We start from the raw sequence: 13,860 nt of genomic DNA on the forward strand, positions 1-13,860 counted from the left end.
GTGAGGCACCAAGATGCTGCAGGTGCGTTTTATAAAGTCAAACTAATCACGTTCTACTGGGTATGACTTGTCAAAATAAAAGTCACTTTAATTAAAAATGATACATTAGAGGGAAAATTACGGAGCTGAGTTAAAAAAAAAAAAAATCTTGGAAACTGAACGTTAATTTCATAATAATGGGACCCAAACTAAATTGATTTCTTATTAAACATCATCAAGAAATGGATGATTCAAGATGAATTTTGATTTGTCACCATTATATAAATTTGGCATAATGTTTAAAATGACTGCTTGAGCAGTCACCTTTATAGATGAGATGCTTTTAAGTGCATCTTCTGCTTTGGTCTTACAGAAGCATAAGAAAGGCTGAAGTAATTTCTCATTGACAAGTGACCTGATAAAAAGAAAAAAAAGAAATGGTATGAATTTGGACAATGACTGAATGACTTAAGGCTTGTCCTGAAACCACTGCAGTGTTGTTTTCAGCTGTGTGCCTCTGGCTGTTTGGTAAAGGGCAAATCTTTGCTCGTGTTAGAGTTCTCTGGGTGACATTTAATTCTAAATATTTTCCATGATTTTCATTAATGAGCCTTGACCAGTCTCATAAACCCAGCAGCTGAAAGAATCTCTCAGGATGTTGCCACCGCTATGCTCCACCATTACAAGTAGAGCTAGACATTCAGGTCAGAGTTGAAACCAGAAAATTCATGAAGTTCTATTAAACCATCACTAGGTAGATTATTTCATTTTTACAAACAAAAGTGAGCTGACTGATGGAGAAAGCTGTCCTCTGCTGCTCTATTAAGGATGATCTTATAGGGCTTGTATCACTTAAGTGAATAGAAAATATTTCTACACCTTTTATTGTCTTTTTACTGTTGAGTTTATATCCTTTAGACAGATTTGCTCAGCCTTGACCTTTTACATGTTTCTAAATTCTAGCAACCGCAGGCAGAAAATATAAAATAAACTGAAGAAGCCTCTTGGATAAGAGATGAAACATCTTCAGGAACCTAGAAGAGTTTCTTTCTACTGAAGCTCCAAATTTAAGACTTTACTTTGTCTGTAATAATCAATACAGAGAGACAACTACATGAATTAGTCTCTTTATAGAGCAGTAGCCACAAAACGGGTAAAAAAAAAAACTCTCTTGGTGGCATCAATTAATCTTGACCTGTTTCCAAATGGAGATAATGGATTTACTTTTCACTCATCGCTTACTTCAAAGCAGCTCCAAAGTTCTTTGGAGATGCTGCAACAGTCAGGCCACAAGTGCTGCTCAATGTTTGTTGCTTGTCAAAACAGATTTTGAGTACAGGAAACATAAGAGGCAGCAAAATGTAAAAACACTGCATCTCAGATCAATAATCTTTCAGGATGCTGTATGTGCAAATACTCAACCACCAAATCTGGAACCAGTTTTAATCAATGAAAATGATCAACACAGAGAAACATTCAGATAATCTTGTTGTTCAGAGGCATGAAAATTAAAAGCTTCCCTGACGAGTGAGCTGGGCGGGGTTATTAAACAGTTTTTCCAGAAACCTGACTCTAGGAAAGTTAAGGTACATGAAAAACATCAACTTCAGCTGCAAAAATGTACTAAACTAGTTTAATCCCCATGTTTCATATCAGTGCAAATTCAACACGAAGAGGTGAATTTTAGTGCTGCTAACAATCACGCACCCCCTGGGTTTATGCACTTGTTGTGCTCCAGATATTTGCATTTTTTAGGACATTTTTTTTTCTGTGATAATACAGTTTAACTATACGCAGTTCTATGTAAAATATGGAATGCAATATTAACTATAGCTGTTGTTCTGTTGAAGCTTTATTGCATTTCTGACAAATGCTTAATCTCTGCTCAAATCCTCTCATCAGGTTGTAGCCAGAGGATGGAAATATTATCTGTATTACCTCTGAAAATTGCACTGCAAATACAAAACCTTTAGGTATAGTAGGAGTCCTGTGACTTCTACAGGTGTGTTGCACAAGGCAGAATTAAACTATCTGCATAAATTTGTTAAATAAACCTCAGAACATCTCTTCATTCTAGCAAAAAAAAAACTTAGAAGATCATGTGTATGACCTGAAATTTACTACTTGAAGACAAAAGAGCCCTCATCTTCAAGTTGTAAATACAAAACAATACATGAATAATTATTTATTTTTAACAAAAAATCATGAATAAATGCAATAGAATGTTCTTATACTGTGGGTCAAATTTTTGCATTTACTTTTTAAATATTTTTTGCAACATGAAAATCTGGATCCTGTAGCTTTTTACATTCAAAACTACATTAAGGTTTTCTTCATTTTTTAACGCAGCCAATATTTTTACCAATTTTTGTCAGCACAAGGTAAGAATTTCATGAAATTGTACCGCACACAACTCCAACCTGAATATGACATCTGAGCATTTTGAAACATTACACCCTGCCAAAATCAAGGGTGGTAGTTCTTTTTTACCCATTTTTTTTCATGTGATTTCAGTTCGTGTCACACCGACTACACACAACTTGTGCAAAACCTCAAGGGGAGCACAGAAAGTTTACACAGCACTGTATATTACAACATGTAATTTCACATCTCCAGCAAAGACATGCTTTAGCTTGGACACCTGGACTTACAAGTCAGGCAGAATGGGTTAAAATCTGCAAGATACCGCTGCTGACACAGTAAGGTGCAATCTCTAACATTGGCGGCAAAGCACAAATTAGCGTTAAACTGGTTTCTCAAATAAAACGTCGATCATATGAAAGAAAACATTTGTTAACAATGCAAAAAACAAAATGCCCTTAAAATTACAGCAGTGGGCTGATCTAAGCCTGAGAATCCGATTGTCTTAGCTTAGGTGAAAGGTACGATTTGGTGCCCTGTGTCTGAGCTCGAGGCCAATTCACTTTAAATTCAAAATATAACCTGTAGCTTCATTTTATAGCTTAATCACTGTTTTACAAGTTGTTAGAAAAAAATTGATGGAAAAAACTAAATTGTTCCTGTTCTAAATCATTTTAAAAAGTCTACATCATGTCAAATGAAGTGAAATGAGAGTGCATCGACACCAACACTCCTTTCAAATGATTTATAAAAAAAGAAAAATAAAGCACTAAACTAACAATCCATGTGCCTGCCAGGACAGAACAAAGCAAAAACATCAGAACTTTGCAAAGTACATATTCATGTGTCATCACAAAGCTGGATTACAGATCTGTTTCAGGACAAAAAGACCTGTGACTAACTGGTAAATTGGCAGCAAACATTTGAAAACAAGACAAATAAAACCCCACTGGAAAATGACAAAAGCAGTGACGAACTTAAAATTGTCAACCATAAAACAAAATTTGCAAACTTATTTACATTGATCACTTACTAAAATAGAACATATATCATCCATCTTCTCTTGCCCTTGTATGCCAAATGCTAAAATTGAACCAGTCAAAAAAAAGACTTTTTTTGTCTAAGCCACTTAGAATGAAATGCAGATGAGTGGTACTCAGTGCAAAACAGTCAAGATATAATCACAGACTGACTACCTGTAACTCATAACTGTCCTCAATGGGTCAAAGACTGAGACAGTGATGGCATAATTTGTCAAACAGAGACCCATGAAATATTCTGGCTGCGCTTCAATACAAACAGCATTTTCATATTGAAATTTGGTTTTAAAAAAATCATCAATCTTCTACAAATGTAAATTTTTCATTAGCTTTTAAAGAGTAACTTGAAAAACACTGCAAGTGATGCTGTTTGAATCCGAGCCTGTCCAGACCAGTAGTGCAGGTGTTCGATTTATACAACTCTGAAGACGGCGCATGAACTCTAACAATAGGTCTCTGCCTCAGATTTGACACTCCGTTATATTCCCAGTCGGCATCTCATGAAGGACATTAGAAACAACACATAAGGTAGGGCTATGGCTTAACTGGAAAAAAACAGATCACTGCATGCTACAGATCTACTTTGCAAAATAGTCCTTGTGGTCTCTGCACTGAATTATCTGGAGCTAAGCTGAGTGGACGTCGCTGCAGCTTAAATGTGCCCCCAAACATTAAGATGGAGCGTGAAAAAAATCTTTAAGAACCTTTGAAGTGACTTGTTGCTTCCTAATTGGTCCAAATGTGACTTTGTAGAGACTTCATGCTCTGAATAGCCCCGACTCTTTATCTAAAAATGTAGATATGTTGGGATTTTTGGGTTTGATGTACCATGTAAGCACTAAATACTGTCTCTGTGCTGTAATGACAACAAGTGTAACAAATCTGTTGTTTGACTACTGCACTGTCCTTCATTAGGACAGACTTTAAGATGCAGACTGACTAAAACCCAACAAACACCTTCAAAAACATTTTGCATGTGAACTAAGCATTCACTATTTAAGTCAATGTTTGTCGTGGCTGTTCAGAGCGATTTTTTCACTGTACATCACCGTCTTTCACACTTAGACAAAGCTAGTTGTCACTTCTTAAGGTCTCTGTGCAATTTAGGAGCATCTCATAATGGCCATTTCGAAATGATTTGTTACACATTTTGACAGCTCTGTAAAAGATTGAAGTTAATTCAGCTCATAGGAATATTTTGCAAAATAATAAACAAAAATAAGATACACATTAGGGTTGGAAAATGGGACAAATACATCAGCTACTAGTGTTACACTGACTCCATGACTGATTGGCTTTGTTCAGCTGTTTCAAATTGAACAAAATGTGTGTATTTATATGCCTGCTGCAACAGCATTAAAGGCTTCAAGCATTATGCAGATATTTAAGCATTAAGGTGCATTTCTATGCGATCAGGACTTGCAGTGACACTGCCAGTATGGGGCTTAATTAACCAAAAGCCTGCACAGTGTCCTGCACAGCATAAAACATTACCTGTACTTCAGTGTGGCTTTTAAAAAGGTTTCTTGATAATATAATATTGGTTTCATGGCTTTGTAATCCAGTGGTATAATGTAGCTTTGCAGATGCAACACACAGTTGATGCTTAGAACGTCTGTTTCCTGTTAAACTAGTAATGGTAACCAGTTGGATAAAGTCTGCCCTATTGCCCAACCCTAACATGTATAACGTGTGGTGATGTGGTGGCACAGAACAACGTCATGAAAGTAAAGATATATGGCCAAAGATCTGCAAACACAAGTTATGGCCGTGCATCAAACTGGCATCATTAGCACTAGGATAGTCCAAGGAAAGGATGAGATGAGTACCTCTCCCACGGTCTGGCCAAAGTAGGATTTCTGGCTCCAGGTTAAACATTGCGGAGCTGTATCTGAGTTCACTCCATACCTTGTTAAGAATTTGCAGTCACAGAGGATTCTGATAGGTACCTCTTCTCAACAGAGCTCATCTTTACAAAATTAATTCCACTTTTGGTCCCATTTTCCTTTCTCATTTTCCTCTTCAGCATCAAAAGCTGGAGTAACTGTTAAGGATTCGGTTGATTCCTTGCATCCAGTGCAGCTGGCTGGCTTGAATGTATGGTGGTGGCTTAGGCTACTCACATTCAATGATGTTCAAGGCAGGGGCGGTCATTTGTGAAATACATAGATTGGCCTTTGAAAACCTGCCATAATAGGGTTAAACAACCAAAAAAAGATTAACATGGCATCAAGTTACAAAGTTAGAGAATGAATCTGTTCCGACAAATCATTGGGTAGTTACCTCTTACTGAACACTTGGGTGCCCCGAGGGACTCAAAACTGGTGAAGCCCACCTCAGTGGTAAGATATGATGAGAACTGGTCAGGTTTGAGGCAGATGCTGTGATAATTCCTGCTAATATTATCCTGTTAAATGAGAAAGAAAGAAAATATTTGTTATATTACAGCCAAACAACCAAGCTTTAACAGCTGCTGCTATATTTTTATATACACACACACACACACACACACACACACACACACACACACACACACACACAGAGGCAGATTTGCTTGGTTGCAAAAGTCATGCTTTGTATCACAACAGCCCTTACAGTCAGCTTCTTTCTCCTCACGTAGGACTCCCAGGGCTGCGGCTCCAAGATGAACATGCCTCCAGGACGGAGATGTCTGTAGACTCTCTTGAAAAGCCGCTTGAGGCCACTGTCCCCCCAGTTCAGGTGAACCCATTTGGTAACGCTCAGGCACAGGATCACATCGTACTCTGCCCGCTGAGTCACAAGAAGATTATCGTTCTCCAGAACATAATTGGCCTAAAGGAGAGAAGAGGCGAGGTGAGAAAAATGAACAATTTTGTGCAATTCACTGGTATAGCTGTAATAACAGAAAGAACAGTTTTGATTTTTATACATTAGCAGATTAAGGCTGTAGCCAAGGAAATGAAAACCAAAGAGCTCAATTGAACAGCATTCATAAAAATGTTTTAGATTTAGTCTATTGCACAGCAAAAAGTATTAATGGACAAATCACTACGAATTAATTAATAAATCCACTTGCATATCAATTGAGTTTCAGTAAGAATAAGAAACCATATTGTTGGTAAACCGCGAACAATGAAATGTCAATAACACCCAGAGGCTTCATTTTAAGATATGTAAATACATCCTATGATTACATAATAATGCCAACACTAAATATTTTGTGTGATATCAATTCTTTTAAAAAGGTGAAGCAAATTACACTACACCCCTGTGGCCACACAAAGCAACACCCACAAATGCAGGTGTGAGGAGGAATACCCACTAAATTTTACTGCTGCTCTCACAACATTTGACTTACAAATAGTGCAAGACTGATATGAATGTGTATGTTTGCAGGCGTCCAGAAAGAAATTTGTTGCAGTGATCATTATATGATTTTAAGAAATGAACCAAGTACAAATGCTGTGGTTTTGCTGGCTTCAACCTCTAATATTGTAATTTAAAAATGTTCTAATTTACTACCTTTGTTTTTTACACAGTGCTTCTTATACTTACATTAGTAGAATTTCTTATTTAGAGTTCACAGATTTAGATTTGTTTATTTACTCTTGTACTGTCTGTTGTTGTTGTTGCTAGGCACTGCTCTCTATACACCAAATCAAATTCCTTGTGTTTACTCATTTGGCAATAAAGGCTTTCTGATTCTGATTCTCAAATGTGGAGATATTAAGCTTTTCTCTTTTTGTCACAATTCTAAAAGTTGATTTAATGTAAATAAGTGCAAGGACAGAAAACATTCACACCACAAGGACAAAAGGTCACAAATAGTCTGGATTACGGCACACAGATATTCCTCAACAGAATAACACTGACAATGGATGGATGCACACTGATGGTAAAGGAGAAAAAGCAGAACAGAAGACAGAAGAACTTGTTGAGGAGGAACAGAAGCACAATGTGAGTTAATCTACATCACCCTTTCAATAGAATACAACAAAGTTTGAGAAACTTAATCAGAGCAGACCTGTTTTACAGCATTTTGAAATGGAAACGCACAGATGTCAATAGTAATAGCTTGGCCCTAGCTGATCATACATTCTTTCCATTTATCATCATTCACTATCAAAGCAAGCCAGTTAGAAAAAAACAAAAAAACCAAGCCACGCTGAGTTCTGTCAACACCCTAAAGATGTCTTCACAAGGGTGCTTCGCTTTGATGAAGGCTTCCAGCCAAAACAGTCTTTTTATCAATATACCTAAAGACTCTGAGCGCTATGGAATTTTTTCTCTTGTTTGCGGTCACCGTGGATTCATTTGTCAAATACTAGCTATCCTGTTATTTCTCCCTTAAATCCACCTTGTTTTACATCATCTGACGGGTCTCAGGCATTTCAGTGATTTGCAGAATAGGCTCAGTGCTGTGCTGCTGTTATCTCTAATACTCCTGGCAAAAAAGGAGGCAGTTAATGATTTCATTCAGAAACACTACAGTTAATCTGCATCTAACCACTTTATGCAGCTGCCTGCACAAAGCCTGTAAGGCACAAGGCCAATGGACTGAGGAAACTTCCATTGAAACTATAATAATAATATTAATAATCATTTATTTTTCCTATAGTAGCCTTTATCATTTATATTTGTGACAAGAAAGCAGTTGGGAAAACTGTCAACCAAAAAGTGGCATGTGATAGGGTGATGCCATCAGAAATGCTTACAGCCTTCCTCTCTGCCACTTTCATCTTTCAGTTCTCAACACCACTAGTTGTTTCAGAGATTAGTGAGCCTCTAAGGATGACAAATACATGGGAATGGAAAATCCCTTGAAACTCAATTCAAGCCACTGTAGATAAACATGTAAGAAGTGAATCAGAAAATTAAAATGATGCAGACGCTTCCCTATTAGAAGACTAAAACTATCAAAGATGCTGGCTAACATGTTTGCGTTATATATATATATATATATATATATATATATATATATATATATATATATATATATATATATATATATATATATATATATATATAGCATGTACATTCTATTCATTTACTCATCTATAGAAGAGATACCCTAGCTCGTTTTTATAATGTAATGAGAATCTTTTGTTTAAAAAAAATCTTTTTTTCATCATATCATACGCTTTTTGTCCAGATACACTACATCGTGCACACTGCATGCTATAATGGAGTATGCGGGAACAGTGCTAACTGAGAGGTTATAAGATTATCATCATCATCAGGACCCAGTGAGCGGAAGAGTGCACAAATTATATCAAGTCCTCTAGTGAAGTCATTCGGTCCTCAGAACGTCGTCCCAGGCTGTGGTATTCTTAACATATCTTTTTTTGCACATTTTGAAATGTTAAATCCCAATACCCAAATAATAATGTATAAAACACAGTCATAACGTAGGCAGCGTCTAATTGTATTGAATTTGTTTTAACCCCCATCTAGGCTCTCAAGATGCAATAACACAGCAATATTTGACATACTGCAAAAAATGTTCACATAGTCATCTTACCTTGATGAAAGACACATTTGAGGGGAACACCCCAGGCTGTGTGGTGGATGTTTCAGTTAGTGGTGGTGCAGCGATGGGCCCCCTGGAGATCCGTAGGGACACAGGAAAAGAGCAGCTCACAGAGTGATCAGCAGGGGGTGAATCACAATCTTCTTTCACCATTTCCTCTGTTTTGCTGTCCTGCCTCTGGGTCTCTGTCTCATCTACGTGACAGGAGTCATTGTCATTTACAGCTTCCGCAGGGCCACTTTCTCCTTTCACCGGTTTTCCATTTTCATCCCTGCTCTCGGCTTCATTGTGCTTCTTTTCTGTGCCTGTGTGACTCTCATTTCCATTTCTCTCCTCCTGTTTAGTTGTCTTTTTTCCCTGCATTGCACGCCTGGCCTCTTGGGTCTGCAGCTCAGACAGATAATGTCTGATGTTCTTACGAGCTGCATGCACAAGACCACTGTCAATATCTAGGCCCAGTATGCGGGCAGGTCTTAGCATTTTGGCAATATAGAGTGTAAGGTGGCCCGAGTTGCATCCCAAATCCAATACATCTTTACCTTCAAACCACTCTGGACGAAGCACGCGTATACGTGGGTCTTCACTGCTGCCTGGGTTGCGGTAGCCATAATACTTGTTGTAGTTCCCATATTGGAACTTCTTCTGTGGTGCCTTTGCCTGGTTGTACGGCTGCTGGTGCTGGCGAAATCCCATGCTTGATTTGGGACCACTTCTTGGTGTGTGAAATGAATTTTTTGCGGCCCCCGTACCACAACTCCTGTCACCAGATGCTGACTTTGCAATGGGAGTAGAATGGGTCACAGGAGGCTCAATTTTGCCTGAGTTGCGCCTTCGCTTGCGTCTGCTTGTGTGCTGGTTTGGTCCCCCTGACAGGGAAGACGTGGAATCCTCCATCGATATAGATGTCATCTCGTCCTTGCAGCTGGCTGAGTTGTCAGCTGTGTGCTCATGGGAATCCTCTGTGACACTGGAGAAACTGTTGGACTCTTTGGAGACATCTAGTGCAGAACATGAGGCTAACATGCCTGAAGGCAATGTGGATATGCCAGTTTTTGCCTCACTTTTTCCTGAATCTGAGAGGCTAATCTGTGTTGTTGAAATCCCACTACCACCACCACCACCACCTCCTCCTCCTCCATGGTGTCTGTTGCGGTGTCTTTTCCTTCCACCACTCTTGTAGGGGGACACCAAAAAGCTGCTGTCTGCTATCCCGCTGTTCAGGTTCAGAGGATCTGTAATGTCTCTGGGGATGAGTATCTCCACAGGGTCTCGACTCTTCGCTGGCAGTGGGGAAGATTTGGGTGTCTCTGCATTCAGGGCTCTGTTGACGTCCTCATCCAGCAGACTGTTAAGATTCAGTGGGTCAAAAATGTTGCCACCCAAGAGAAAGTTGGTAGGCAGGACGGAGTCACTCTCAGAGTTGGCCCTTCGTCTCCTCTTGCCAGATGTCGGATGCTTAAAACTAGAGTTTGCCGTGTTGCGCCGCTTTGTTAGTTTTGTTTGTTGCTGTTGTTTGGAATGATGAAAGCTGTTCCTTCGACTGATGCTATTCTCGTGCCCTCTGGCTCTTGGTCCAGCACTGTCAGGGAGGGTTAGCGCGTCAGTTGTGCTGGTGTGTTTTGGTGAGGCTGCAGTGCCCGGGACAGGACAAGCAGCTGCAAAGTCAGGGGTAGCTGCAGTTCCCTCCATCATCACGGAGAGACTGCCGTAACCTGCAGTACAATCTGAGAGCTGCAGAGATGAAGTTGAGCTGGCCCGTGGGCTGCCAGTTTTTGCAGATTCCTCTTCAACAGACATCTCTTTTGGTTTCCAGAGCTGATGAAGACATGGAAGTGTGCCTGGGTCTGAAAATCACAGAAAAACAAATTTTAAATGAAAACGCACAACATGGAATCTACTAATTCTTCAAAACATGGTGAAGAACGTTACTTTAAATCAAGTGCTCCTCTGTTGCTGCAGCAACGAACACAGATCTCTTAAGTAAAGTCACTAAGTAGCCTAAGTTGTCAAACTCACTACTAGGATATGCTTATGGGATTCTAGTAAGTCTAAGCACCTGCAGCGGTCAATGCAAACAACACCAGTAGTCAATCACGTCATATTTACAAATGATGGTGAATAAAATAACCCTTCACTTCCCACTGTTATTTCCTAAAACATTGCTGCACTAGTAGCATAATTCTCCCTTTTAAATGCAGTGAGTCTCAAGGAATACACCTTAACCAGAGAGGAATATCACCCATCTGAAGTGTATCTACTCAGGGGTTACTGACCTGAAAAGTTTGGGAGTCCCAGCGTTACCTAGTTAGCAAGCTAGCTCCTAGCTCCTCTATCGCGGGCCAGAGAACTGAAACGTCGAGAAAACGTTGAGCTCCACTCCGGTCAAAAAGCCTTATGAGACAAACAGTGAAGTACCCACCTCGATACGCTGCTGCCTGAACCCCACTATAACCGCGAGTCGCACTCATGAAAGTGATACTACCTCCCAGATGGTCACCTATTCCCGTGCAGTCACCAGTGTAGTCACCATCAAAATAACAGCCTCACCTCGCAGCTCCCCCCGCCTCCGGCCGGACTGTCACTACCCAGCACTCTGCCGACTCGAGCTAACGTTAGCTCAGCTAGCTGCTCACAAGTGTTCCTATAGCGACACGGCGGCGATTAGCAGCGCCAACCCGCAACTATTCACGGCGCCGATATTCCGCGCTGCTGTGTGCACCGTAAAGGCTCCTCTGCCCCTCAAACTGCCTTGTCGACTTCTTCAGTCAACTCCTAGTCGGCCAGTGTCGGGTAGGCTGGTGAATAAATTATTCCATTCGCTGATAGAGTCGGCATGGCGGCGCATCCGGCCTCCGAGCTGTAGCCCAAGATGACTGGGGCGGAGATCCCTGACTGGTGCTCGCAAGGTGGGGGAGAGAACTCCTGTTTAGGATATTATAATGAGCTCCTTACTGCTGGTAACACGATATTACGCCTGCGACGAGACGTTACTTCACATATAGATGAATAAGTAAGTTAATATAAAAAAAAGTAATTGTTAAGTTTGGTCAGAAAGTGAGAAAGGAACAACTTAATAATGCCACAACAGAAACAGGGGCGCCTCTAGAAATTTCTTACAGGGGTGGCAAGATGGCGCCACGGAGAATCTTGGGGTGGCACACAGAAAACAAAATTATGAATATCAGGAATTCTGTTATATAGTTGTAGCATGAACGCTAGTTCAACGAGAGACTTACGGAATTGCATACTTCCTATTTAATTTTCCTAATTATCTGATTTGCATAGACTAATACAGTTAGCATTTTAGTTGAAAATATCCCAGAAAAGAGAGGATACAGTACATTTGAAGGCAAAAAAGTCACCCAAACGCAAAACATCAATAGTTTATTTATGATTCCAACACTAAAGAAATCTGTCCATGTGTGATGATAACTTATCTAATTACAGGCAGTTATGGTACAATAAAATATCTGTTCATTAACAGTTACATTACGTATTAAGTTGGTTTGACAATTAGAGAGGTCACGTTCTGTATCCGTACACACAGTAACACTCCTACAAATATCCTGCTGTGAAACAGAAAAGTCTCCCTAATAGAAAATCCTAGTATGACCTTTACAGTAATATCATATCCAACTGTGATAAAGGTTAGGATCCAACTGTGCAACTAAAACTCAGACTGCAGATTATAAACAGACTGTGTGTGACACAGTTCACCTGTTTGAAGTGAGGAAAAGTACACTTTGTTATTCACCGTTACATCCTGGCTAATCCTCTCTCAATGTCCAGGATCATTTATGATGTTAAAGTATTTAATGAAGTTATTCCTGTTGTTCCACATGTGAGACACTCTCTTTTTGGAGCTGCAAGTATTAAACAAACTCAGAGGAAGGACTCCTACAAAAAGCTTTTAACTCTTTAACTTCAGTTAATGTTTTTAATGTCTGTGTGTCACTATATCAACAAAAAGCATACAAACGGTGGCTTTTGTGCTTTCTGTGGTGTTTATCACAGTACAGTTGACTAGTTAGTGCTATGTCATGGTATAAAAATATACAGTCTATATGCTATTATAGCGCATAGCTGTTACAGTCATCTAATTCATTCACTGGAGCTTGGATATCAGAATTTCAGTACATTAGCTGAACCGATCAGGTCTGGGGTGGCCACAGAAGTGGCCATAAATTGTTTAAACTATCGATTCAGATTTATTGACAGTTAAGTTAATGTTTATCAGTTACTCAACTAATCTCTCTAGTCCTAACAACATACTCCATTCTGTGGTTGTATCTGTTGTATCCTGCAGCCTCAATAGAGTAACATTGGGTATTTGTTGTTTTGCTTTCAATACATTTTCATCTTAAAATGTCGTTATGGCTGTACATATCTGTGAGTTAAAACATACAAGTCTTCATCACGGTACTTTAAAACACCATAAAGGGATTTAGTCAAATCAACTTGTCTTTTCTAGTTTACTTAATATAGGCTAAATACATGGGTTTTTGCTAATTTGTAGTTAACTTACCCTAAAATGTCTCATTTTTATGTTCAGACTACATTAGAACTTAAAAACATTAGCTTTTATAACTTGAGTCCTTTTCACTTAAATGAGTTGAATCATAAACAGCTGAGAGTTTACTCAACTCATTAAATTAAGTTTATAGGACACACACTTAGCAAATAAAGAGACCTCCCTGGGTGTATTGTTAGAGAGTTAAAACATCCTGGTCACCTGGTCATAATTTAAACAACTCTAACCATGACAAAGGTCGGTGCTGAATTTATTCCCTACAATTGCGGGCTTTATTATATTATAAATTTACTGTATTGTATTTATTTATATTTCACTGCAACCGGGAGCTGCCCACAGATTGTCTTTGTAACCACTCCAGTTAAAAAATGGTTTCAGCTGCTGGGACTGGAAGTTCTCACTGTTAAATGAAAAAGAAACTCGTCAAACTTGGAAAG

The 13,860-nt window shown here is 39.3% G+C and overlaps 1 protein-coding gene across 2 annotated transcripts; it reads right to left on the bottom strand.

Annotated features, from left to right (window-relative positions):
* Nucleotides 1–1,408: 1,408 nt before the first annotated feature.
* On the bottom strand, nucleotides 1,409–11,789 carry mepcea (methylphosphate capping enzyme a). 2 transcript variants are annotated; one of them, XM_023278765.3, is made up of 6 exons: nucleotides 11,312–11,789; nucleotides 11,166–11,239; nucleotides 8,884–10,736; nucleotides 5,976–6,194; nucleotides 5,664–5,787; nucleotides 1,409–5,565 (listed from the first exon to the last, which is right to left on the bottom strand). In XM_023278765.3, exons 3-6 carry the CDS (start codon nucleotides 10,687–10,689, stop codon nucleotides 5,531–5,533), a joined length of 2,184 nt encoding a protein of 727 aa, XP_023134533.2. In that variant the 5' UTR covers nucleotides 10,690–10,736; nucleotides 11,166–11,239; nucleotides 11,312–11,789; the 3' UTR covers nucleotides 1,409–5,530. The 2 variants fall into 2 exon arrangements, with proteins under 2 accessions (XP_023134533.2, XP_023134535.2); XM_023278767.3 differs by lacking the exon at nucleotides 11,166–11,239 and having other exon boundaries at nucleotides 11,440–11,789.
* Between the last annotated feature and the right edge of the window lie 2,071 nt (nucleotides 11,790–13,860).

The sequence above is a fragment of the Amphiprion ocellaris genome, chromosome 14, assembly GCF_022539595.1.
Source record: "Amphiprion ocellaris isolate individual 3 ecotype Okinawa chromosome 14, ASM2253959v1, whole genome shotgun sequence".
Taxonomy (NCBI): Eukaryota; Metazoa; Chordata; class Actinopteri; family Pomacentridae; genus Amphiprion; species Amphiprion ocellaris.

Coding starts and splice junctions, on each gene's coding strand:
- mepcea (XM_023278767.3), bottom strand. CDS start 10,689: ATGTCTGTTGAAGAGGAATCTGCAAAAACTGGCAGCCCACGGGCCAGC. Junction 6,195..8,883: donor CAAATGTGTCTTTCATCAAG/GTAAGATGACTA, acceptor TCTCTCCTTTAG/GCCAATTATGTTCTGGAGAA. Junction 5,788..5,975: donor TGAGGAGAAAGAAGCTGACT/GTAAGGGCTGTT, acceptor CTCATTTAACAG/GATAATATTAGCAGGAATTA.